The sequence below is a fragment of the Megalops cyprinoides genome, chromosome 21, assembly GCF_013368585.1.
Source record: "Megalops cyprinoides isolate fMegCyp1 chromosome 21, fMegCyp1.pri, whole genome shotgun sequence".
Classification (NCBI taxonomy): Eukaryota; Metazoa; Chordata; class Actinopteri; order Elopiformes; family Megalopidae; genus Megalops; species Megalops cyprinoides.
Genome location: NC_050603.1, coordinates 2,648,020 through 2,673,289, shown reverse-complemented (window position 1 = coordinate 2,673,289; position 25,270 = coordinate 2,648,020). Strand labels below are relative to the sequence as shown.

General features: G+C 46.5%; 2 protein-coding genes across 2 annotated transcripts; both read right to left on the bottom strand.

Annotated features, from left to right (window-relative positions):
- Nucleotides 1-285: 285 nt before the first annotated feature.
- ppt2b (palmitoyl-protein thioesterase 2b) lies at nt 286-11,466 on the bottom strand. Its single transcript, XM_036555348.1, has 8 exons — nt 11,032-11,466; nt 8,611-8,764; nt 7,307-7,402; nt 6,393-6,500; nt 6,008-6,091; nt 1,949-2,033; nt 1,083-1,137; nt 286-613 (listed from the first exon to the last, which is right to left on the bottom strand). Exons 1-8 carry the CDS (start codon nt 11,209-11,211, stop codon nt 470-472), a joined length of 906 nt encoding a protein of 301 aa, XP_036411241.1. The 5' UTR covers nt 11,212-11,466; the 3' UTR covers nt 286-469.
- Nucleotides 11,467-12,573: 1,107 nt separating this feature from the next.
- cratb (carnitine O-acetyltransferase b) lies at nt 12,574-24,749 on the bottom strand. Its single transcript, XM_036515620.1, has 15 exons — nt 24,072-24,749; nt 23,270-23,491; nt 22,688-22,806; nt 21,855-21,908; nt 21,243-21,408; nt 20,414-20,588; nt 19,923-20,013; nt 19,631-19,718; nt 19,192-19,292; nt 18,586-18,705; nt 17,590-17,712; nt 16,744-16,879; nt 15,866-15,928; nt 15,268-15,405; nt 12,574-13,657 (listed from the first exon to the last, which is right to left on the bottom strand). The coding sequence occupies exons 1-15, from the start codon at nt 24,120-24,122 to the stop codon at nt 13,454-13,456; spliced, it is 1,851 nt and encodes a 616-aa protein (XP_036371513.1). The 5' UTR covers nt 24,123-24,749; the 3' UTR covers nt 12,574-13,453.
- Between the last annotated feature and the right edge of the window lie 521 nt (nt 24,750-25,270).

Below are 25,270 nucleotides of genomic sequence, written 5' to 3'. Positions count from 1 at the left end.
TGTGCGTGTGTGTGTGTGTATTTCCCTCTATAGTAAGGATGATGCGTGTGTGTGCGTGTGTGTGTGTGTATTTCCCTCTATAGTAAGGATGATGCGTGTGTGTGCGTGTGTGTGTGTGTATTTCCCTCTATAGTAAGGATGATGCGTGTGTGTGCGTGTGTGTATTTCCCTCTATAGTAAGGATGATGCGTGTGTGTGCGTGTGTGTATTTCCCTCTATAGTAAGGATGATGCATGTGTGTGTGCGTGTGTGTATTTCCCTCTATAGTAAGGATGATGCGTGTGTGTGTGTGTGTGCGTGCGCATTTCCCTTTCCAGTGAGCAGGATGTGAGTGAGTGAATGAGTGGGGTGTGGGTGTGTGTGTGTGTGTGTGTGTGTGTGTGTGTGTGTGTGTGTGTGTGTGTGTGTGTATTTCCCTCCACAGTAAGCAGAGTGTGTGTACGCACGTGTGTGTCCCCGCTGTGGGACTCTATGTCAGCCACTTGTCGATGCAGGTGGTGTACACCGTGTCGTTGGAGTGCCAACTGGTATGCTGCACTCCTGGGATCACACACTGCACCAGGTCCCCCCGAGCATCCAGCGTCTTCAGCCCGAACACGTCCCGCAGGTACACCTGAGAGAGAGGGCACAGCATCCCCATCGTAAACATCATTATCATCATCGTCTCCCTCAGGTACACCTGAGACAGAGGGGATGTTAATACAGCATTCCCATCATCATCATCTCCCAAGAACAGCTGGAGAGACAGAGAGGGAGGAGGGCACTCATATAATTTATGAATGTTGTCATAAAAAAATAAATAATTATAAAACAAAGATACATAAGGACATCTTTGGGCAATAAATTCAGTTAATTAATGGATTAGATTTGTCGAAGAAATATATTGTTACTATTGACCTGCTGTAATGTTTTTCAACGTATAAAACAAACAGGTGAGAGCTACCTGAACTGTTCTCTGTAGAAACACAACTGTGAATCTGTTTTCTGAATCTCTGTTCAAACAATCTACTTCCTGGACCAATCATTCTCATTACTGCTGTTGCAGGGTCAGCGTTGCTATTAATTCATAAGACACAACTCACATCCTGTTGCCTCATCTCAACCACCGTCTCATTGGCGTCGTAAAACCCGAATTGGCTGAAAGAGAGAGAACACAAAAATGAGCTCAGTGCCTGAGTGGGACAAACACATGACCCACGTGGACCTCCTACTGAATTCTATGACAATCAGTCTAGGCAGGATGAGGTACGTCCTCCTTACAGTAGGTGGCGATGTTGTTAGAGGTGGACACAAATGGCTATGGGCCTGTTATAGTGACATTGCAGGAACAAGACAATAGAAAAGATCCATAGTAAACAGTGCCCTGGGGTAGCAGACACAAAGATTTGACTTCTGTGAAGCATATTAGTAGACCAAAGTACAAACACAAAACCCATGACAGACATTCCACAGAAACACAAAAAAAAAATCTGTGCAAGGTTCAGCAATTTGCCTCGTGCACGAGGTCACATCAGTGTAAACTGCATCTCAAATCTCCAGGGCGACACACGGATATCTATCAGCCAGTGAGGAAAAACAAACTAATTTTCACATCAAGTTTCACAACTCAGCTGAAGGAAAAAGGCCAGCTGAGGGTCAGGCAGAACACAGAAGACTAAGGAAGGGTGTTGACTAAGGAGGGTCAGGCAGATAGGCTCAAAATGCTGACACTGCAGGGTTAATTCTCTGAACCTGCACCACTTCAGTGAATATCCAGCACCTTAAACGCAGCATACATAAGATGTAAGCTATGCAGGTCACGCCGAACAAGGATGCCAGGTAAGCAGATACATTATACAAAAATATCCGCAAAACAAAGAGAACACGAGCTCCCTTTCATTTTCCACTCGTGTCCATGAGTATACAGTCTCCCGTGGATTTACAGAGTATGGGAAAAGAGGTGACACACCTCGACTGCCAAGGTGTGATGACTCCATCGTCCGGGCCACCAATCAGCACCAGCTTCTTAATGCGCAGGAAGTTCTTCTTCCACACTAAGACAATCAGATACGAAACACACTGACTGACACTGACACTGCACTGAGAGAGAGGGGTTAATACAGTATATACACACTGACTGACACTGACACTGCACTGAGAGAGGGGTTAATACAGTATATACACACTGACTGACTGGACACTACAGTACATTAACACTGCACTGAGAGAGAGAGGTTAATACAGTATATACACACTGACTGACACTGACACTGCACTGAGAGAGAGGTTAATACAGTATATACACACTGACTGACACTGACACTGCACTGAGAGTGAGGGGTTAATACAGTATATACACACTGACTGACACTGACACTGCACTGAGAGAGGGGTTAATACAGTATATACACACTGACTGACTGGACACTACAGTACATTAACACTGCACTGAGAGAGAGAGGTTAATACAGTATATACACACTGACTGACACTGACACTGCACTGAGAGAGAGGTTAATACAGTATATACACACTGACTGACACTAACACTGCACTGAGAGAGAGGTTAATACAGTATATACACACTGACTGACACTGACACTGCACTGAGAGAGAGGGGTTAATACAGTATATACACACTGACTGACACTGACACTGCACTGAGAGAGGGGTTAATACAGTATATACACACTGACTGACACTGACACTGCACTGAGAGAGAGGGGTTAATACAGTATATACACACTGACTGACACTGACACAGCACTGAGAGAGAGGATAATACAGTATATACACACTGACTGACACTAACACTGCACTGAGAGAGAGGGGTTAATACAGTATATACACACTGACTGACACTAACACTGCACTGAGAGAGAGGTTAATACAGTATATACACACTGACTGACACTAACACTGCACGGAGAGAGGGGTTAATACAGTATATACACACTGACTGACACTGACACTGCACTGAGAGAGAGGGGTTAATACAGTATATACACACTGACTGACACTGACACTGCACTGAGAGAGAGGATAATACAGTATATACACACTGACTGACACTGACACTGCACTGAGAGAGGGGTTAATACAGTATATACACACTGACTGACACTGACACTGCACTGAGAGAGGGGTTAATACAGTATATACACACTGACTGACACTGACACTGCACTGAGAGAGAGGGGTTAATACAGTATATACACACTGACTGACACTGACACTGCACTGAGAGAGAGGGGTTAATACAGTATATACACACTGACTGACTGGACACTGCACTGAGAGAGGGGTTAATACAGTATATACACACACTGACTGACACTGACACTGCACTGAGAGAGGGGTTAATACAGTATATACACACTGACTGACACTGACACTGAGAGAGAGGGGATAATACAGTATATACACACTGACTGACACTGACACTGCACTGAGAGAGGGGTTAATACAGTATATACACACTGACTGACACTGACACTGCACTGAGAGTGAGGATAATACAGTATATACACACTGACTGACACTGACACTGCACTGAGAGAGGGGTTAATACAGTATATACACACTGACTGACACTGACACTGCACTGAGAGAGAGGATAATACAGTATATACACACTGACTGACATTAGCACTGCACTGAGAGTGAGGATAATACAGTATATACACACTGACTGACACTGACACTGCACTGAGAGAGAGGATAATACAGTATATACACACTGACTGACTGGACACCACAGTACATTAACACTGCACTGAGAGAGAGAGAGGTTAATACAGTATATACACACTGACTGACACTGCACTGAGAGTGAGGATAATACAGTATATACACACTGACTGACACTGACACTGCACTGAGAGAGGATAATACAGTATATACACACTGACTGACACTGCACTGAGAGAGGATAATACAGTATATACACACTGACTGACTGTACACTGCACTGAGAGAGGATAATACAGTATATACACACTGACTGACACTGCACTGAGAGAGAGGTTAATACAGTATATACACACTGACTGACACTGACACTGCACTGAGAGAGAGGATAATACAGTATATACACACTGACTGACATTAACACTGCACTGAGAGTGAGGATAATACAGTATATACACACTGACTGACACTGACACTGCACTGAGAGAGAGGATAATACAGTATATACACACTGACTGACTGTACACTACAGTACACTGACACTGCACTGAGAGAGAGGATAATACAGTATATACACACTGACTGACTGTACACTACAGTACACTAACACTGCACTGAGAGAGAGGTTAATACAGTATATACACACTGACTGACATTAACACTGCACTGAGAGAGGGGTTAATACAGTATATACACACTGACTGACACTGACACTGCACTGAGAGAGGGGTTAATACAGTATATACACACTGACTGACACTGACACTGCACTGAGAGAGAGGGGTTAATACAGTATATACACACTGACTGACACTAACACTGCACTGAGAGAGAGGTTAATACAGTATATACACACTGACTGACACTGACACTGCACTGAGAGAGAGGTTAATACAGTATATACACACTGACTGACACTGACACTGCACTGAGAGAGAGGTTAATACAGTATATACACACTGACTGACACTGACACTGCACTGAGAGAGAGGGGTTAATACAGTATATACACACTGACTGACACTAACACTGCACTGAGAGAGAGGTTAATACAGTATATACACACTGACTGACTGTACGCTACAGTACATTAACACTGCATGGAGAGAGAGGTTAATACAGTATATACACACACTGACTGACTGGACTCTACAGTACATTAACACTGCACTGAGAGTGAGGTTAATACAGTATATACACACTGACTGACACTGACACTGCACTGAGAGAGGGGTTAATACAGTATATACACACTGACTGACACTAACACTGCACGGAGAGAGAGGTTAATACAGTATATACACACTGACTGACACTAACACTGCACTGAGAGAGAGGATAATACAGTATATACACACTGACTGACACTAACACTGCACTGAGAGAGGGGTTAATACAGTATATACACACTGACTGACACTAACACTGCACTGAGAGAGAGGATAATACAGTATATACACACTGACTGACACTAACACTGCACTGAGAGAGGGGTTAATACAGTATATACACACTGACTGACACTAACACTGCACTGAGAGTGAGGATAATACAGTATATACACACTGACTGACACTAACACTGCACTGAGAGAGGGGTTAATACAGTATATACACACTGACTGACACTGACACTGCACTGAGAGTGAGGTTAATACAGTATATACACACTGACTGACACTAACACTGCACGGAGAGAGAGGTTAATACAGTATATACACACTGACTGACACTAACACTGCACTGAGAGAGGGGTTAATACAGTATATACACACTGACTGACACTGACACTGCACTGAGAGAGGGGTTAATACAGTATATACACACTGACTGACTGTACACTGCAGTACATTAACACTGCACTGAGAGAGAGGTTAATACAGTATATACACACTGACTGACACTGACACTGCACTGAGAGAGGGGTTAATACAGTATATACACACTGACTGACACTAACACTGCACTGAGAGTGAGGATAATACAGTATATACACACTGACTGACACTAACACTGCACTGAGAGAGAGGTTAATACAGTATATACACACTGACTGACTGGACACTACAGTACATTAACACTGCACTGAAAGAGGGGTTAATACAGTATATTCACACTGACTGACTGGACGCTACTGTACATTAACACTGCACTGAGAGAGAGGTTAATACAGTATATACACACTGACCGACTGGACACTACAGCACATTAACACTGCACGGAGTCAGTGTGCATATACTGTATTACCCTCTCTTGGACACTGACACTGCACTGAAAGGGGAGAGAGATTGTGTGTTAACAGTATATTCACACTGACTGAAGTGCACTGGATTTCTTACTTGTTGTGTTGGGGTTGGGTCTCTCGCTGTTAATCACAGCCAGATAGTCGCTGCTGTTCAAATACATGTCATGGTGGTGGGGGTCTACAAGAAAAAGACACACAAAGATAACAATAAATGAATAAAAACACCAGGATTATGGCAAACAACCAATCAGACTCACCCTCACCATGTTCGGTTAGACTCTTTTCCCACAGTTAATGTCAGTCAGTATCCCCTTTCATCAAATTCCCAATATAAACACAGACTGATGCAACTTTAATACACGTACAGTATAATTCACAGGTCAGAATTAAAGATGGTAGACCAATCAGGGAAAGAAAAGGATTACATGTGACCCTACCCACTCCTGACACCCCATCCATGCCCCCCCAAAATCTCTCACCATTCCAGTAGTTGCAGATGGACACCCTCTGTCCGTAGGAGGTGTAGCAGAGGTGGTACAAGTTGGCCTTGACAAACTCTGGGAAAATGTACTTCAGGTAGTCCGTGTCTAGGAGACACATCAAAAGGAAAGACCATGAAAAGACAGACAGATAAGCACAAACCCAACATGTAACACCTGACTATGCTTTGGAACAGCTCAACAATAGTGCACCACTACACAGAAGAAAGTACTGTGTGCTATTAATAATAATAATAATAATAATGATATGACTATGGTAATGTTCAAGAGGCTTCATCCAGAACAGGTTACAAGAAAGCTACTATGGTATGATACATTAAACACATCACAGCACCAACAAGAATAACTACAACACAAACGGAGCAACAATAATTCTCATATAAAAACATTAAACAAAAAAAAAAACTGAGCCAAAATGAAAATATAACAATAAAAACACAGTGCCTAGCAATTATCTTTAAGAGCTACATTATTGCACTACGCTAGACTGACTGTAGGACACAGCAATCTATGAAAGCAACATTACCTTAAGTCAAACAACAATTCATAAGAGCAACAGTACAGCAAGTTTTCCTTGACAAAACACTGATTGCATGCTCCATTTATCAGAGCAATTGGGAAGACCGATCAATACCATCTGGACCAGGCTAACATAAAACTCCGAACTCCGTTCCGGTGGGAGTGAAACAGCAGGAACAACATGGGCGTCAAATGATGACACTAAAGTCAAACTGCTCCTGGACTCATGGAGAAGGATTTTTTAAAAAGAGGATGAACAGGAGGGCAGTACTCTGCTACCCCCTAAACCGGCTGACCTGCTGATTAAAACAGACCTCCTTCTGCATCACCACAGTACTGCTAAGCTAGCGGAGATTTCACACGGGACCACTGACCTCCGTACTGGCCGGCCTGTGGGGACGACAGGGAGATAAACGAGTGAACGTTGTGGTCAGGAAGAGTGGAGAGAATTCCCCTGCACACCAAGCCACCTGTGAGAGAGAGAGAGAGAGAGAGAGAGAGGGAGAGAGAGGGAGAGGGAGGGAGAGGGAGAGAGGGAGAGGGGGGGAGAGAGGGAGAGAGAGGGAGAGAGGGAGGGGGGGGAGAGAGGGAGAGATAGAGAGAGAGAGAGAGAGAGGGGGGGGGGAGGGGGGGAGAGAGAGAGAGGGGGGGGAGAGGGACAGGGAGTGAGAGGGAGAGAGAGAGAGAGGGAGAGAGAGAGAGAGAGGGACAGAGAGAGAGAGAGAGAGAGAGGGACAGAGAGAGAGAGAGAGAGGGACAGAGAGAGAGGGAGAGAGAAAGAGAGGGAGAGAGAGAGAGAGAGGGGGGGAGAGAGAGAGAGGGACAGAGAGAGAGAAAGAGAGGGAGAGAGAGAGCATGGCAAAGAGGTGGAAGAGAAGTGACAGAGGGGAAAAGGGAGGGGGTAGAGGTTAGTATAGTACAGACACACTGAATTCAACCAGAATAGGAGTGTAATGAAATATTATGAAATAATATATAGTGATACAAAAACATGATCATACACATTGTGGAGCTGAAAATAGTGATATGACCTGCAATCTGTTTCTTCTAATTATGCTACTAATCTCTACAGAGTGCATCCAAAGTGCATTTCCTTGGTTTTAATTACATTGTCTGAACAGCAGAGGGTGCAATAAACAAGTAAGCTTTTTTTTTTTTCAAGTAAGAATTTTTGGTTAGCTCTACTTTCATAGCTTGCACTGAAAGGTCAGCTTTTGTTTTTAAAAGCTGAGTTTTGTCATTTATTTTAGAAATCTTCATCACAACAGATTCCATGATTTCCACTTACTACCTTTTTTACAATTTTAGCAGGAAACTGTTTTAAAAAATCATTGTTTTGTCCATTTTATACATTAGGAATAAACAAGAAACTTGTTCAGTCATAATTTGTTTCCATTCAATTTTGTTCAAAATCACAAGACAGTTTCGAACCGCAAACCGGTATCATGTATCAAACAGAGCTGAGTGTATCGCTATACCCAAGAGAGAAAGACAGACAGAACCAAGGAGGGGGGAGACAGAGAGAGGGGGGGGGAGAGAGAGAGAGAGAGAGAATCACAGACAGACATACAGAACAGGGAAGCAGAGGCAGACAGACAGACAGACAGACAGACAGAACAGGGAAGGAAAAACGAACAGACAGACAGACAGACACGCACGAGCACACGCGGTCCGAGACCTTGGGAGTAGCAGATGAAGTGGATGCCGTCGGCAGCGTTCTGCATTATGGGATAGATAGCCTGCTTGAAGCCCTCCACCTGCTTCCACATGGGCTGCAGGCTGGCGCTGCGGTCAAACAGGTCAATGACCGACACATTGGTGCCTGGGTGGGACTGGCAGAGAGGAGAGGGTTAGAGCGGCCTGCAGACAACCACAGAGAACCGTGTACTGACCAGTATAACACTGACAGGCGGGACAATACAGTACATTAACACTGCACTGAGAGAGAGGTTAATACAGTATATACACACTGACTGACTGTACACTACAGTACATTAACACTGCACTGAGAGAGAGGTTAATACAGTATATACACATTGACAGGCGGGACAATACAGTACATTAACACTGCACTGAGAGAGAGGTTAATACAGTATATACACACTGACTGTACACTACAGTACATTAACACTGCACTGAGAGAGAGGTTAATACAGTATATACACACACTGACTGGCTGGACACTACAGTACATTAACACTGCACTGAGAGAGAGAGGATAATACAGTATATACACACTGACTGACTGGAACTCATTTCCCTCCCCTTGCCAACAACGTGACTCTTTATGACTTGCAGAAAGTCACAAGATTTTCCCCTCGATCAAAAACATGACAACAAAACGTTTTCCCCGGGGACCTGGGTGGAGTGACAGAGTGTAGCACAGCACCCTTGTTAAGGAAGAGGCATTGTTCTTCAGAAAGAGAAGGCCACCGCAAGATTTTCACTCCAGAGGAGCATGATTAATCATTTCTAATCTCCTGCAGTCAGGAAACATGACTGAGAACCAAAATCTTGAAAGTCTGAAATATAAATGGGGCTAAATGTTTAATTATGGTACTGGAGTTGCTTCTTTAAAGCACTACATATAATGTAAGCTCTGAATAAGGGTATCTGTAAAGCAGATGAACTGCAGTGTGCAGTCACTTGGTGTCTTAGTGTTATGCATGTTAAGATGGCATTCAGCTATAGAATATCCATCAATAATCAGTCCCTTGAGTCTGGCAAATACAGCATTAAGTCCAAATATGGATACAGATCAATGTATACTAGCTTGTTTGAAAATAAAGCTTCTATGTTTAAGTGCCAATGGGACAGGCCACAGACAGGCCCAAAAAGGCAGGCTGTAACATATTTCCATCACGTGAGGCTTGTTATTGGAGAACAATGTGCTGATGCAGATGGTGACATTACATCACAAACTATCCTTTCGGTTTTCTTGGGGTTAGAGAGCAAAATTTCTCCAGCAGGAGAACACCAAAGTCCAGGTATTTGCACTTCTGAGCTTGGTCTAGCCCTAGTGAAATATGTGCGTCTATTCTCTATGTAAAGGTACACAGGTATAAGCAGTGGAACAGTTTTTTTGTCACATGTGTGACACGCCTCTCTGAATACCTGAAGTTAAATAAGTAAAAGAGTGGAGCTGGTGGGTGCAAAGTGTTTATTTCTGGAGATGGGTGGAGTGTTAGTGTCCTCCATCTCCGCCGGTTCTTCTCAGCCTGTCCACCGACACTTCGCCGTGTCGCGCTGATGTGCGCGGGCGAAACCGCTCCGGCAATGGCGTGCCCGCAGGCCAGCATGAAGGTGCGCTGCAGTCACAATGCACGCACCCAGCCGCGCTGCATATGCGACACTTTCCACAGCAACGCTGATGTGAGGGGAAAACTGACACGAAGTCGTTTGTGGGGTTCATATTTTCCATTTTAGCGCACAGTCCACTGGCAGTGTCATTCTTGCCACAATGAGTGACGTGTTTATCCACAACGAACACAGCGAGAGGAGGGCCGCCCCGCGATAATGGTGTTTTTTTACCCCAATCGATCACCTCAGAGTAGTCTAGTTTGCCAGCCTCCTGTTGCGGTAAGTCCACGAGAACTTAGCAGCGTGCCGTAACGCAAACACGCGTTTATCGCGATACATTGTTGCAAGTTTAATCAAGGAACCTTTAGGTCAACAGTTGTGAGGCTGTTAACACGCAAACCCAATGTTTGGTTGTTGAGCAAACAGTCGCACAGGGCTGCTCAGAGGCAGATTCGTGTGCTTGGTATGCAAACATGGAAACACGGCTGCAATACAGAGATCACATGAACTACTTGGCAGATCCTGGGAGACAACACCTGTGGCCATTCGTACACGCAGTACTCTGCATAATTACCTAGACGACCCCTTCCGTCGCCCATTTAGTTTGGAAATCCAACATCTCTCGCCCAGCTGAAGTGTTTGCAATGATTTATGAGAAATAATTACAGTTAGCCGACCAGTGCTACTTTTCAATTTCTTAGGTTACCCATATCCCTGCCAGAATTAGACACCTCCACTCGTACAAAACCATAACTTTCTAACGTCTTGCATTTTCAGTTTAATCTAGCTATTTGCTCACCTGATTGATGAACCGAAGCAAGGTGGCAAATTCGCTGGAGCTGTCGAAAAGCCCGTGCACGACGATCACCGGTTTGTACCCGATGACTGTGGCCGCCAAGCAAGCACCAAGGAGCGGCAAAAGCAGCCCGATCGCGCCGCTTCCCCTTCTGCTGGAGTCGATGAAGCATGGTCCTTGCATAGCTAACACACACGTATATATATCTATATCGCTAATATAGCAGTTAAAATATTTTAAAACACAAAGACGGTGACAGTTATAGAAATATGTGGCTGGCTAGTTACCCAGATGTTTATACATATACACAGAAAGGCTGTTTGCTAGCTATACTTGGCTTCCTATGACGCTATTGTTTAAAATGATCTAACACAGCCCTGCTTTACTGAGGTGCATTTGTTTGACTGGCTACATATTCACTGTTTCTTGCTTCGTTGTTTGTTCCGGTTTCTTGAATAAAAAAATCTAACCGCACTTGAGGTCATTTCCTGTTTCTATGACCCGTCTTGTCGCCGCGGCGCTTTCAAGGTTTAGCGGTGCTTCATGATAACCACGCTTCTTCCGCAGACAGCACAATGCGAAATAAACAACAGACATAGAAATATTCAAAATGTTTTTTTTTTTTTTTTTTGCCAGATGTCTGTTCCATTTGAACACAGTAATGCGAAGGAGGTCAGTACACCTCGGGTAGATGCCAAAGCTAGTTCACTCGTGTAAAACGGAATGCAGTCCTACAAGTGACAGCACATCAGAGCATTTCAACGATTATTTTTCTGGCATAATTCACACCCGTAAATCTAAAGGCAAAGAAGCAAACCCCGAGTACATTTGGGGTGAAATTCGTGGAAAGAAACTTTCAATTCAAAAACTCCAATTTTAGCAAATTCGTTTTACATTTAATAAAGCGGACTTCTTTTACACGGAGTAAGTGCTACTCGTTGCATTATTATTTCAAATGCCTCCAACAGGTCTAAACTTTAAGTATGATCTTAAGTGTAAACCTGCCTCTACTCATCTATCACATTTGGATTCATTTTTCCCCTCAAAGAAAACATGCGTCAACAAGTAAAAGACTGCACGTAAATACACTCTTAAAGACCTTTTTTCTACTCCAGAGCACTGTGTGATACTCCAGAGTTGTGTAAATAATGACCATCTGCAACGACATCTGCAATCGCACAGTTTCAGCTACATTCACCAATTACTTCTTTTATCCCAAACACAGTCTCTCCTCTATTCATATTGCTAATAATATATACAATAATGCAACCCTGGATGGTAATTTTGTAAAGTAACAAGTACTCCAATATGGATCCAAGTAAGAGGTTAGTGATCTGCTTTTCACAGGGTGTCATCGCTGAACACCCCTCACCCATCTTTCCCATAATCCAATACTCCCAAAGTCACCGTCCTCCTTTCGATAACAACCCCGTCCATCGTACGTTATTTCAGACTGTTCCATGTGAAGCTGTATATTGTGTGTAGAAAAAAGATCCATTAGCATGAAAAGATCATAAACACCCCCCCCCCACCCGTCCCCGCCCCCCAAAAAACCCTGTACCTCTCCAATCAAAATCAAAACTGCTGCACACGCTAAACGGCAGCAAACACTATTTAGCTAGAGCTGTCCAGCCACTACACAGGACAATTCTGCTTCTACGGGCAATTCCATCATTTTTCATCACAACTGCATTTTATGCAGAAACACATTTTTTTGTCAACATTTGGTCCTTCTCCATTACAGGTTCCACACTTCGAGCGCACAGACGTAGCTGCCATTCAGAGCCCTGCAGTACGTCTTATCGTTGGCTGTTTGGCGGGATACCTGCCCCAGGTAACAGGTTACTAAAGCTCTAAGTGCGTATATTCCAAAGCACCCTTCACAGTGCTGCTCGGCCCTGCTCATGGAGACCACCGTGTCTGCAGACCTTCCTTCCAGCTCGGCGTTAAACCACACAATTAAGCCAATCACTGCCCCCGCTCCGGGACAGCAGGTAAATGCACTGCATTATAGCCTTGCAGGGCTGGAGCTGAGGCTTGTAAGGCAGCACTCAGAAGCACTGTCCCGAGAACAAACAGGGCTGCCTTCGTGTCCAGGCCTGGCTTGGATCCATGAGGTGAGGTTGTACTTGGGCTAGGCTAGCAGGCTAAGCCCCTTCCTGGAGTCTCCAGCTTCTGTCTTGCATTTATATTTAGTCCTCATTAAGTCCTCATTTCTTTTCTCAGCAAAGCAAGTACAACTTAAACATTGAACGTCACTGCGTCACAATCATATTTGCCTCCCCCCCATCCCACCCCCCGATGCGCCAGCTGTCTTTAGAAGTACCAAAAGTCACATGTCGAGTCCTGGAAATACACAGGTGCACTCCATCACCCCTCCCGGTGGACGACCGTGGGTCAGCTCGGGGAACTCGAGGTGGCTGCGCTACACCGCAGGCTGCAGTAACTCCTGCAGGTGGCAGAGGGCGCTGTCCAGGTTCAGCGCCAGGGACTCGGCGTTGGTCTCCTCACAGCAGTTGAAGGCCGTGACAGAGAAGTGGACGTGGTCCGACTGGGGGTTGTAGCAGACAGCGTACCCGTCCGGAACCAGGGGCCCGAAGCACATCACGCTGTCCGTGTTAGTGGGAACCTGCCAAGAAGCCGGCCACAGAGGTCAGCACAGAGGCCACTGTTATCATATCAGTAAAACACTGTGGTTATTTACAGTTGTGATAAGTAATGAAAAGACCTAAAAGACAAAACGGGTCCTTCTCTCCTCTTCTAACCTCTGCGCGACCCATTTTTACTTCACAAAACACAGTAGCCCTCATGGCCACACTGCACCCCTCATTTCAGAAATGTCAACACTTCAGGCTAAACTCTCCTTCTAAATCACCCCCACACAAAGTGTTTGAACTGCCCAAATGTCTGCTGTAACCATTGTCTTGTTATTTATTGATTTTATTCTGTGCAACTTGCGTTGTCTTTAGCCATCTGACTTTTGACACATCACCTATCAGTTTTTGGTACTACCATTCCAATACACACATAAACACCACCCCCACTGCCAGCTCATATTCAGATTTCTGTTATGGCGCAAAATAAATCAACACTGAGTAAACCACCTTTCCTTTCAGAGCGTGAAGCGTAACGCATATTTCAGACCAAAAATAAACAGCCATGAAAACAATCCTTCAGCTGACAGACAGCTGATGAGTCACACCCACATGCTCACGAGTCATTGTTAAAAAGTGCTGGCACACTCCCAGCCAAGCTTGACTTCCTGACAGTTTACACCGAAACGCTTATTGACCTTTTTCCCCACTCAAGATAAAACTCCAACAAAATATGCATGGTGAATTGAAAGGATATTGATCATTTCAGATAAAACAGACAGAATCCACTCAGGCCTGCCAACTTTTATCTTGTCTGATTAGGTTATCTTCTAATAAAAGAGACAAACCCTCAACCCCTGAGAGAAATCTGACATGACATGCCCAAAAGGATCATTCTCAGCCTTTATATGCAGGTTATTATTATGCAAAATAACACTGCTCTTATATGCATATCCTATGAAAGATCAAAAGCTTTCATGATCACTTTTAAGCATGTGCTTGCTAAAAACTGGGGTGGTTGTAAGCTTGTATCTCTACGCAGCTTGTCAACTAGAGGCTTTATCACCGAGATGGTCACCTGGTCCCCTTACCACTGACACGTTATGGCCGTTCTGCGCCAGCGGCCCTGCTCTTGGTGCTACAGCGGCATGTCAGATAACTCTTTAGCTATCGTACCATGATGGCCTTGTACATCACTCCACAGCATATTCCTATTAAATGAATAACCCTAACTAACACAAACTGAGGAGGTGGGATGGATTCTAGTTCACTCTAGCTCTGCTGGCACCATACGAGTACAGTTCAACAGAAGTGATGGAAACAGCTGTTATCAGGCACTGTACCCTATGCTTGTCCAGTAAGTACATCCATTAAGCACCCCTTACTGGATAGGACCATTTCACAGACAGAGTTCGACCAACACAGCAGCTCTATATGTATGTGCTGTGTATGTGAGGCAGCCAGTAGGAGCACCGTGGGTGTGTATGTATATATGTGCGTGTGTGTGAGTGTGAGTGTGTGTGCGTGCATGTGTGTGTGTGTTTTTGAGAGTGTGTCTGTGTGCATGTGTGCGTGTGTGCGTGTGTGCGTGTGTTTGTATGTGTTCTTGAGAGTGTGAGTATGGCGGGGGGGGCCCAGTGTGTACCTGTCCTGTTCGCAGTTTGAAGTGTGTGGCGAGCCCGTAGGCCGTGTCCATGAACAGTCTGGGCACGCTCAGCCCCTCCTCGATGGCCTGCAGCTTCAGCCCCAGTAGGTGCCGGTCGATGGCTTGGCCCCGCAGCGCCTGCCGGGGGGGGGGGGAATCAAATGTGCTTCACCAACCACATCTCACACCTTAAACATTCGTAGGATAAACAGCAAAACTGATCCAGGATCTGAACCTACGGGCAACAACAACCATGTTCCGTTGTTGCTAATCAATGTTTTCCACTCAAAAGCACAACATGCTACAATCTACTGACACTGAAGCACACCAAAAGGAGTCACAGTTCCTCCAAGATCCCAATATACTCCCCGAATACTGCAGCAAAATGACCCCTGCAATAACACATTAATGCACAATGCCGAAATGCTGGAACATTCTAGCTGGCAGAGGGAGCTCTGTATAATGGCTAAGAAGTCCACTGCACTATAACGTCTCTGGGTTGTACCCTCCAATGCCTGAGCAGAATGAATGTAATAATGAGAGTTATTGCTGTACTGTACTGTGCTAGAGTGCCGTAGCAACAGTAACCGGGTGATACCTGTTCAGTGAGAGCACTGTGGGCCTCCACGGCTTCCTTCAGTAGATCCAGCTTCATCTCTCTCTGAAACACCCAGGGGAAAAGTGTCAGAAACCTCAGTGGTGTCTCGGCTGTGTACACATCCACCCTCCCCGCTCCCCTCACTACGCTCTGCCACCTGTTCCCAGGTATCTAAATCACCTGCTATATAAGACATGGGGCCGGACCAGAACTCGGGTGAACACACACTCAGGTGACCTGTAGCTGCTGAAAAGCTGACATGCTTGGCTGCAACAATGATTATTCCAGGACATCAAGCGAAGCTGGCTGTATCCATTCTCACAGAGAAGTTAAACACTTGTAAAAAGAAATGAGGAAGAACACAGCACTGGTATGGCTGACCAGCAGGAGAAGAGGATGTTTGTTACACAAAGAGAGGGGAAATCTCTCAGCCCACTGGCTTTGGCACTGACCTGAAAATGACCTGATTTACAGAGTGTGCCATCAGCTCAAGCTGAGAGCTACAGATCCCAACACAGAGGGTGTGTCCCTGCAGCATCACAGCCTCCACCTACACCTCTCCCCTGCATCCCATAAACACAGAACCCAGAGGCGTCTCCATGGCAGCACTCAGACCTGCTCTCTTCCCAGAGGGTTCCAGAGAGGATCAGCATTACCATGCCGTCTGGGAAGCGTGAGCGTCCCTAAGGGCCTTCTGTAAGCGCTCTTTCCCTCTTCTTCACTCCTCCCCCCCCCCCGAAGGAGTGGGCATTCTGGGAGAGAGCAGGTCTGAGCGACGTTCCCCTGACGTTGCTGCAGCGTTTTTTTCTTCCTTCACGTTATACCGGGTCGTGTGACCACTCGGCGACTGTGTGACCGCCGCGCGGGCGGGCGCTTACCGAGACGGCGGGGTCGTCAAAGGCGCGCACCAGGCAGAGCGCCTGATTGGTGGGCGAGCGGATGACATCGGTGCGGCCGCCGCGGAACATCCTGAGGGAGGCGCTGTCGCAGGACGCGCACACGTCACCGTGCAGCCTGCCGGGAGACGGGGAGGAAGGGGTTAACGGGGAGGCGCGCGCGCACGCACGCACGCACGCTCAGGGCTGCAGGGGAAGAGAGCAGCACACCTGCAGGCGACTGTGTGCGCCTCTTCCCCAGGCCTTTCCCTTTCCCACCCGCTCCAGAGTCACTGGCTCCATATGAGGCTCGTCTCACAGCAGCCTCATCCCATACGAACGCCCCCTGGTGCAGACGGGGGAATAACCGCAAGCACAACCACCCTGATTCCCGGCAGAACCAAGAACAAACTGTTCCACCGCTGCGGGCTGCTCATCTTATTCAGCTAATTACACATCCATTTTCGAACCCGGGCTGGAAGGGTCAGCCTGTGCTCAGATATGAACCCCTCGGGAGCCGTCTAAGTGCCTTTTAAGTGCCCTTTAAATTAGTAAACACATGCTACTGGGGCTGGGATTGGGGGAGTCTGGGAAACCCCTTCCTGTTTGAACACATGACCTTGTGATGTCATAAAAGAATTAAAAGTATGGAACAGCTGCTCAGATCGCCTATTCCAGAGACAAACCCTCACGCAGAAAGGGTTACGGTTAGAAAGGCTGCATCCAAGAAGCTGTCACTGAAGGAAAGAAGGAAACATAAAACAAAGCAAGAAAGCGATCCCAGCCAGGCCTCCAGCCGGGCCTCCCGCCGGGCCTCCCGCCGGGCCTCCCGCCGGGCCTCCAGCTCACCTGTAGTAAGCCAGCTGTAGCGCCACCTGGATGAAGGAGTTGGGACTCAGGTTCTGCTGTTTGGGGAAATCTTTCCCGAACGTCCTGAACGTGAAGCAGTTTATGTCCAGGTCATTGATCAGGCTGCAGGGAACAAGCAAATAAGTATTAAAAAAAACTTTGTGCATTTATATACATAATACACAATTGCACTGGTGACAATATCATGCACAGCAGCAAAAGGCAATCTCCACATGCACAATATGAAGACCATATTTTTTTATATGAAATACTGCCTTTAGCTAAGCTGCTGAGCTTAAGTTAAAGGCAAAGTCCCTGTTTTAAGAGCACACTGATGCATATTTCCACAAGACATGCAGACAGAGTTCCAAGTGTTTGTAATTGCAACATTTGGCCACGGGAGGGCAGCAGAAACACTAATCAGCAACAGTCTGCATTACAGAGGACCGGAACTCAAACATACCTTGATTGTAGTATTACCTCCAAGGTGACTTTAAAGCAAAGGGTAGATAAGTCTGTATTGTGCTGCTGAAATACTGCACTCCACACCTCTCCCAACTCAGTTTTTAATATGTTATAACAAAACAAATATTAACACTCTGCCATTGTTACTAATCATTATACCAACACATCATGAACATCAGTGTACTGTAGAATCCAGTCAGTGTGTATATACTGTATTAACCTCTCTCTCAGTGCAGTGCTAATGTACTGTAGAATCCAGTCAGTCAGTGTGTATATACTGTATTAACCTCTCTCTCAGTGCAGTGCTAATGTACTGTAGTGTACAGTCAGTCAGTGTGTATATACTGTATTAACCTCTCTCTCAGTGCAGTGTTAATGTACTGTAGAATCCAGTCAGTCAGTGTGTATATACTGTATTAACCTCTCTCTCTCAGTGCAGTGTTAATGTACTGTAGTGTCCAGTCAGTGTGTATATACTGTATTAACCTCTCTCTCAGTGCAGTGTTAATGTACTGTATAGACAGTGCTCACATGTCCAGGTTCTGCTTGGCGTGCTCGATGTCTCTCTTGATCTCCGGGTCGATGTAGAAGTAGAGTTTCTTTGGCATGGGGAGGGGAATGAGTGGCGCCCTCACCTGCTCTGGCTGTTTACTGGCAGAGTGATGGAGGAAGGAGACCAAAACGATCAAAAAGACAAGCTGAGGAGAGTAAGAGCAGCTCAGTGAGACTGACCAGCCTGAAATTCCACTGGTGTAAGTTTGCATCCACTTTAACACGGGGAGCACTCACTGACACCACACACTGAGATATATGGCAGTGTATGTACTTGTCTTCCCTTAGTTTTCTAGGCTGTCTGGTTTCAGGTCAGCACAAGTTAACTTGTGGTAGGGCTTGAATAGCGTTTTGCTCACGGTCACTGGTCTGGGAAGGCTGTTAGCCTGGTCTGACACTGTTGCTCATTTAACCTGGATGGATACACTTCCTTTCTCTTATGCTGGAATTTGCTCTAGGTAAGAACATCTGCCAAATTAATGTAATATAATGTTAAAAAAAGTTATAAAAGTCAACGAAACCAGCAAACACTATGGACCTCCTGGACCAGACATCTTTAAATCACAGCCCCCCCACCCCCCGTACCAGTACTCCAGCAGGTAGCCCAGCAGGGTTGCAATGGGCGGGCCTTCAGCGGTGGCCTGTTCATACAGGAGCCCGAAGGAGCCGTCTTCACCCACCACAAACTGAGCAGAGGAGAGGGTGAGAAAAAGAGACGAAAAATAATAGAGGGAGGAGGAGATGAAGAAAGAGGAAGATGCAGATAAAGAAGGGGAAACACGCTTAATTTAATTTCACAAAACAAAAAGAGAATTTCACATGAACATAAAAACACCCTCACAAGCAACTGCACTCAACTGACAGCAGCTCCAGTTGTGGATCAGATAGCTGCATACTCAGTTTTATTGCATTGTGGGCAGACAGTCCTATATTTAGCCGAATGTCCTCACTTACTCCTGTTATCTGCACACTCTACTTAAGTGAAAACTGTCGCAGCAGCTCTGGGGCGTTGTCAGCCGCTCACCTGAAGCGTCTTATCAAACCAGCGGTTGCCACTGTTAGAGTAAGTCCCTCCCCCATGCAGAATCTGAGCTGCCATTCGACTGGAGTACCTGTCAATCATCAAAAAATTACAGTGAGTGAATGACACCTCAAGAAGATCATCCGTTTTACCAAAAACATGAGTCAACAGAAGAACACTGTGGAACAATGTTTTAGTTCACATAAATTAACAATAGGTTTCTTACTACATATAGGTTTAATTCAACCCATCAAACAACTCAAAAAACAGACGTTACAACAGCCTGTGTACATACTTCTCATCTGAGATCCGCATGACGGGAGAGTCCAGGCACAGAGTGAATATTCCCCTCTCGATCGCCCGCACTGACTCCTTGTTTATCTTGTCTGGGAGAGAGAGAGAGAGAGGGAGAGGCAATGAGGCGCCAGTTACGCTGTCGCTGACACACTCCAGCGGTGTCACCCACATGCACGTCAGTGTTTTACTTCATGCCTTACACTGGACAAACACACACTTCCCTGTGTAACATGGCGCAGAAACAGCAGACTGTATTCAGTATTGCGCAGTACTCTGCTCCACTTCTCAGCAGTTGTAAAGTCTGAGTAGGGATTTTTCCTTCCTCTCAATCCTAGCGTGTGAGTAGGGCTCTTCTCCGCCTCGCAGCAGTAGCAAACCCTCTCAGTACCAGTGGTTGAGTTAGTGTGCTATTCCACCGTCAGCAGCAGTAGTGTAGGATTAGCACTCCGTACCTCTCAGCAGCAGTAGTGTAGGATTAGCACTCCGTACCTCTCAGCAGGCGGTGGTAGGCCTGGCCCCAGGTGTTGCGGTGCTCGCTGGTCAGGATGCCCATGGGCTCCTTGTCCGTCTTCCAGGACTGCGACCGGATGCGACACAGCTGGGTGTGGATCTGGTCCTGGGTCAGGGGGGTGCCGTCACTGTTATACACCTCCAGCTGGAAGAACTGCGATGGAAAACCAGAGGGGCAGAGGTTCAGAGCCCAAACAAGGCCAGGCCTGCTCATCTCTATGGAGCAGAACTTTGGGTTATGGTGATGCTGGAGTGTTGGTGGAACAGCAGGGGGCGCTGCTTTCAATGGAAAAAGTGAAAACATATTTGGTAATGGGGACACTGCGTTGAAGGAGGGGCTGTCTCTCATGCTATAAGCTGTACTCCTTTCCTGACATACACTGGTTAATAAATGTCCCATGGCATTAATCCCAAAGAGGAGGAATGATGACCTCAGTGTTGTGAACTTCAGTGAAACCTGACCCGACTCTCAGTCAGGTCAGACTAATTGGCTGATTAGCTCCTTGCCTTTCCATCTTAACTGATTTATGAACAGTGTGCTGTTGGAAAAATGGTTGCCATTTATTGTCCAGATAGCTGCTGCATATCAGTGATGCCAGAAGCAAGGTCTTTACTATTTCTGATAACAGGTATAAATTATACCAGAAGAAAAGAAATAAATTCATGTGAAGAGTTACTGCTACTTGACAAAATCTACTACATTGAGAAAGAGAGAAAGAATTACAAAGAAACTTCAAAAAGACAAAAATTTGAAAAGGACAGGAGAAGAGAGATGAAAGAGAAGGGGAGAGAAAGGAGAAAAGGTCACCTGGTAATTTCGGACGACAGTAATGTGGGTGGGCGGGCGGCGAGCCTGACTGTAGTGGATCACATGATCGTGTTTGGGCCCCGGAATTCGACAGGAGGAGAAGAGGAGAGGGAAAAGTTCCATGCACAGCGGTCGGCCCCTTAAATACTCCACTGGCAGCCGTCCACTGACAAGGGAGAGGCAGGGGAGAGAGGCAGGGGGTTCAACACAGATACTGTTTCAGCCTGGACCTCACAGTGCATTACGACTGACACTGAGACAGAAGTCTAAAAATCATTACAGTCTATATGATCAAACACATGACACAGAGAGAGAGCAAGAAATACCAAGGAGAACAGATGGGCGCAGACTGTTATTTTCAACTTGATGCGCACAGTTACTGATCCAGGGTCGGTGTGAGAGCAATAAACATCACTCCACATTTCAGAGGGCACAGGTGCTGATGGGAGTTGAAGTCTGCAGAGTGTTGAATTGTGGTAAGCAAGCTCCTGTTCTGGACTTCAAGTCCCATGAGCACAATTGTGAGTCACCCACTTGGCGTACCCCACCACCCTGGCTGTACCACACAGTAAATATGATGCACACAAACTCATCACCAATCGGCAAACTAACCTGTCGACTTTGGCCTTGAAATCCAGAACGCCAGCTATCAGCTTGGAGGCAAACCTAGACAGACATGACAGCATGTGAGAGACACAGACGAGGCATTATGGGCACGCAGGCCGATGGGAAACGTCACAGAGCTGCCCCTGGCAGCACGTTCTCACATTCACCACCTTATGGCTGCTTTGTATTGCAGTATCTGTTTACTGAGATCTTGATGTAGAGCAACTTTCATTGCTTAGACCAGCGTTTCCCAAACCTCTCCTGGAGGAGCCCTTGTCCTGCATGCTTTAGATCTCTCGTTATGAACTCCTGAAGCTGCTTAATAACAAGCTGATCATTTAAATCAGCTGTACTGGAGCAGGGAGAGATCTAAAACATGCAGGACAGGGGGTCCTCCAGGAGAGGTTTGGGAAATGCTGGTCTTAAACCTTCCGCATACATCAGAGACACTGAGATCCTTCAAGACTAACCTTGATGCAGATAGATTCACACCAGGTTACAGTCAAACGATGACTATAATGATTCTAACCCCACCCATTTTGAAGATTATGAAGCCTCACAACCCAGTTATCAGCGTTCATCCCCAGTGTGGTGAGAATAGTCAGGAGTGCAGGAGTGTGTGTAACAGGGATCAACTCTTCTGAAACCCAGAGAGATGAACAGCACATGGTTGTGCTGTCTTTCCTCATATCTTCCCATTTGTATTCCTCAAAACCAGAGATACAGACGCCACAGCAGGTGACAACATTCACCTGATTCAGAAAAGCATGCCCTCTGATATACGAAACACACTCCCCCCACTGGGTGTGCCAAACCCCCCTGTCCTGTTGGTCACTCACACCAGCTGCCCCCTCCAGTCCGAGTGGTCCAGTTTTGGCAGGGCGATAGCAGGGTTCGAGTGCACTGCCAGGGGCTGTCTGCTCTCCAGGTACGCCCACTGAACCCACCAATCAGAGATCTGCGAGAATGACATGGGGAGAGCCACAGTCACTTCAAAACCCTGCCGCTGGTCTGGGTGCAGCAATGCCGCAGCAATCGGTTCTGAACGCAGACAGCGGTTGATTTAACGTTCCCTCTGAGCGATTGATGATAATCTCTCGCGATTTAACGGTAGCAAAGCGTTCAGGTGCATTCACCCGTTACATCCTCTCATTGCAGCGTAATCATCATGATCAAGATCGTCACTCTCCCCATCTCACAATTCCCCTATCTCCTTTCGCCATCTAACTAATTTCCTCCCTACTTGAGTCGCATATATACTGTAACAAACACCGTGACTTCAACTGGCGCAAGAGGGCCACTTCACGGAGGTCCTGGGGGGCAGTAGAGTACCCCACCCTCCTGAGCAGTGTAACATTTCCCGTGTTGCTCACTGTTACCCTGCATGAGCGTTAGCGCCGTACGCGCTCCGTCTTCCTCACCCAGTTGCGCGTCTCTCTGGCCCTCCTCTCCAGGCCGTGCTGCAGCCGCTCTCCGAGCCCGCCCTTCGCCTCGAATTTCCGCACCTTTGACCGGGTGTGCTCCAGCTCGTCCGCGGGCAGCAGGGGCTCCAGGGCCCGCAGGTAGCCCTCCAGAGTCTGCGCTAGGGGCGGTACGGGCTGGGGCGGGACCGAGGAGAAGCGCACACCTTGGCTCAGCCCTACCTGCGGGGCGATACACGTGGAGACGAACGTGGTTCTGAAGCAAATGTATTACTTAACACCACAACACAGAAAATAAATCAGGAAAAATGTATACATGGAACAATTTACTCAACGGACAAAACATGAAAACGTCAAAAAATGACATTTAATTCAAAGCCCCGTAGCTAACAAGGAAGAGCAGGCATGCATGCTTGTTTGTAAACTGGCTATCCACCAATCAAGCTTGCTCCGACAGGTGGAATGCTAGGGGGAGTCAAATTTCTGAAGTTTAAAAAATAGAGGAAGTTTAGCTACTTTGCTAACTGGCAACATTAAAGAGAATGTTACCGTTAGCTTGCAAGCTAGCATAAAACATTTCTTCCAAGCTGTTAGCGGGCTGGTTATTGTAGCCTACTTGTTCTTAATTCCTTCTCCCCACGTACGTACACCCTTGGCGGGTATGCCATCTGCGACGTTACGGGCTGGCGGTGTATACCCCATACCGACATTATGCCATTATTGGAGTCTCAAACACAAACAATCACATCAGAATACACTGCAAATATTTAGCTATGCCCATCTAGTTTAAATTCACACTCACCTGAAAAAGCCAAGTCCCATACTTGGCTGTTAGTACTTTTTTCAAGATCATTGTAGCTAGCTAGCTAGCTAACGTTATCTTTATGTCGCACAGTCAACGTCAGAATCGAACTGCCAAAAAAGTCTGCAAAGTATAAAGTGATAGGGGGCGAAACGGACCCCACAATAACCTAATCAGATGTCTCACAAACTCCAGCACAGTGGGTCTCTTCAATCTTCTGTTTGTTTTCTGGGGCGTATGGAATTATTAAAAAAAAACGCCACATATCGTTAGTTGATTTACAGAGGCGATGTATGAAGTTTGCATTGCCTTTAACCCCGCCGTGCGCAGCAGGACCCGTCCGGGATTCCGTGCGGACTGACCCGGGGTGCGGGGTGCGTGATTTCCATCACGCAGAGGCGGACCCGTGGCACGCTGGGGTCAGCACGTGCCGCTTGTCTTTCCCTCAGCCGACGGTGACTCGGTGTTTCCAATCTGGCGATTTAATCAGCCGATCCGGAGACTTTTCGGGCGATACGTGAACGACCGCAGCAGTCACCGACGTTGGGGTCAGTTACTCAAGTGATCAGAAAACCGAACGGTGAATTTTGCGTTTGTCGTGCCAGGAGACCTAGAAGTACAATAAGCATGCGATAAACCAGCTGTATTTCCCCGAGGGAACCCTGGCCTTAGCCGTCACTAAGGTTTACAAATGGAGATTCTGGGCGGGCAATCTGGCAACTTATTAAGAGTTCGCAACACTGCCACATCATTAGGGAGTGGCGTAATACATGTTATATACGGGCACTCACTTTTCTTTGTTCGCTTTCTAAAGGACGGCGTTCACCTTGTGAAAGACGTACAGGTTGGTTCGAGGACTGTCCGATGCACAGAGCGCATTTCACCTTCAGACATGCGTGCATGCGGCGGCCGCAGCGTTTCTCAACGGGCTGCGCGATTTGAACGTGTTCGCAGGGTTCCTGGAACACCCCCCTGAGGTCGCTCTTTCCAGTTCCACGGGCGTGTCAAAACTGTGTTAGGCGCGGTGTTCCTGCCATCTTGGTCGTGGCTCCTGCCGACGGGAGGTTTTGCACGATTAGAACTTCTCAAGAAACTACGGGAGGCGTCGGCGGTGTCGTACCAATGTAGGACCGGCGCTTGATATTTCAGCAGTAGAAGATACGGAACCCCATGTTTGTCATTAGATCACACGCTGTTTT

Coding starts and splice junctions, on each gene's coding strand:
- ppt2b (XM_036555348.1), bottom strand. CDS start 11,211: ATGCAAGGACCATGCTTCATCGACTCCAGCAGAAGGGGAAGCGGCGCG. Junction 2,034..6,007: donor ACCCAACCCCAACACAACAA/GTAAGAAATCCA, acceptor TGATTGTCTTAG/TGTGGAAGAAGAACTTCCTG. Junction 1,138..1,948: donor ATCACACCTTGGCAGTCGAG/GTGTGTCACCTC, acceptor TCTCTCTTTCAG/CCAATTCGGGTTTTACGACG.
- cratb (XM_036515620.1), bottom strand. CDS start 24,122: ATGATCTTGAAAAAAGTACTAACAGCCAAGTATGGGACTTGGCTTTTT. Junction 20,589..21,242: donor CTGTCGTCCGAAATTACCAG/GTGACCTTTTCT, acceptor TTTCCATCGCAG/TTCTTCCAGCTGGAGGTGTA. Junction 16,880..17,589: donor CTACAGCTGGCTTACTACAG/GTGAGCTGGAGG, acceptor GTCTCCCGGCAG/GCTGCACGGTGACGTGTGCG.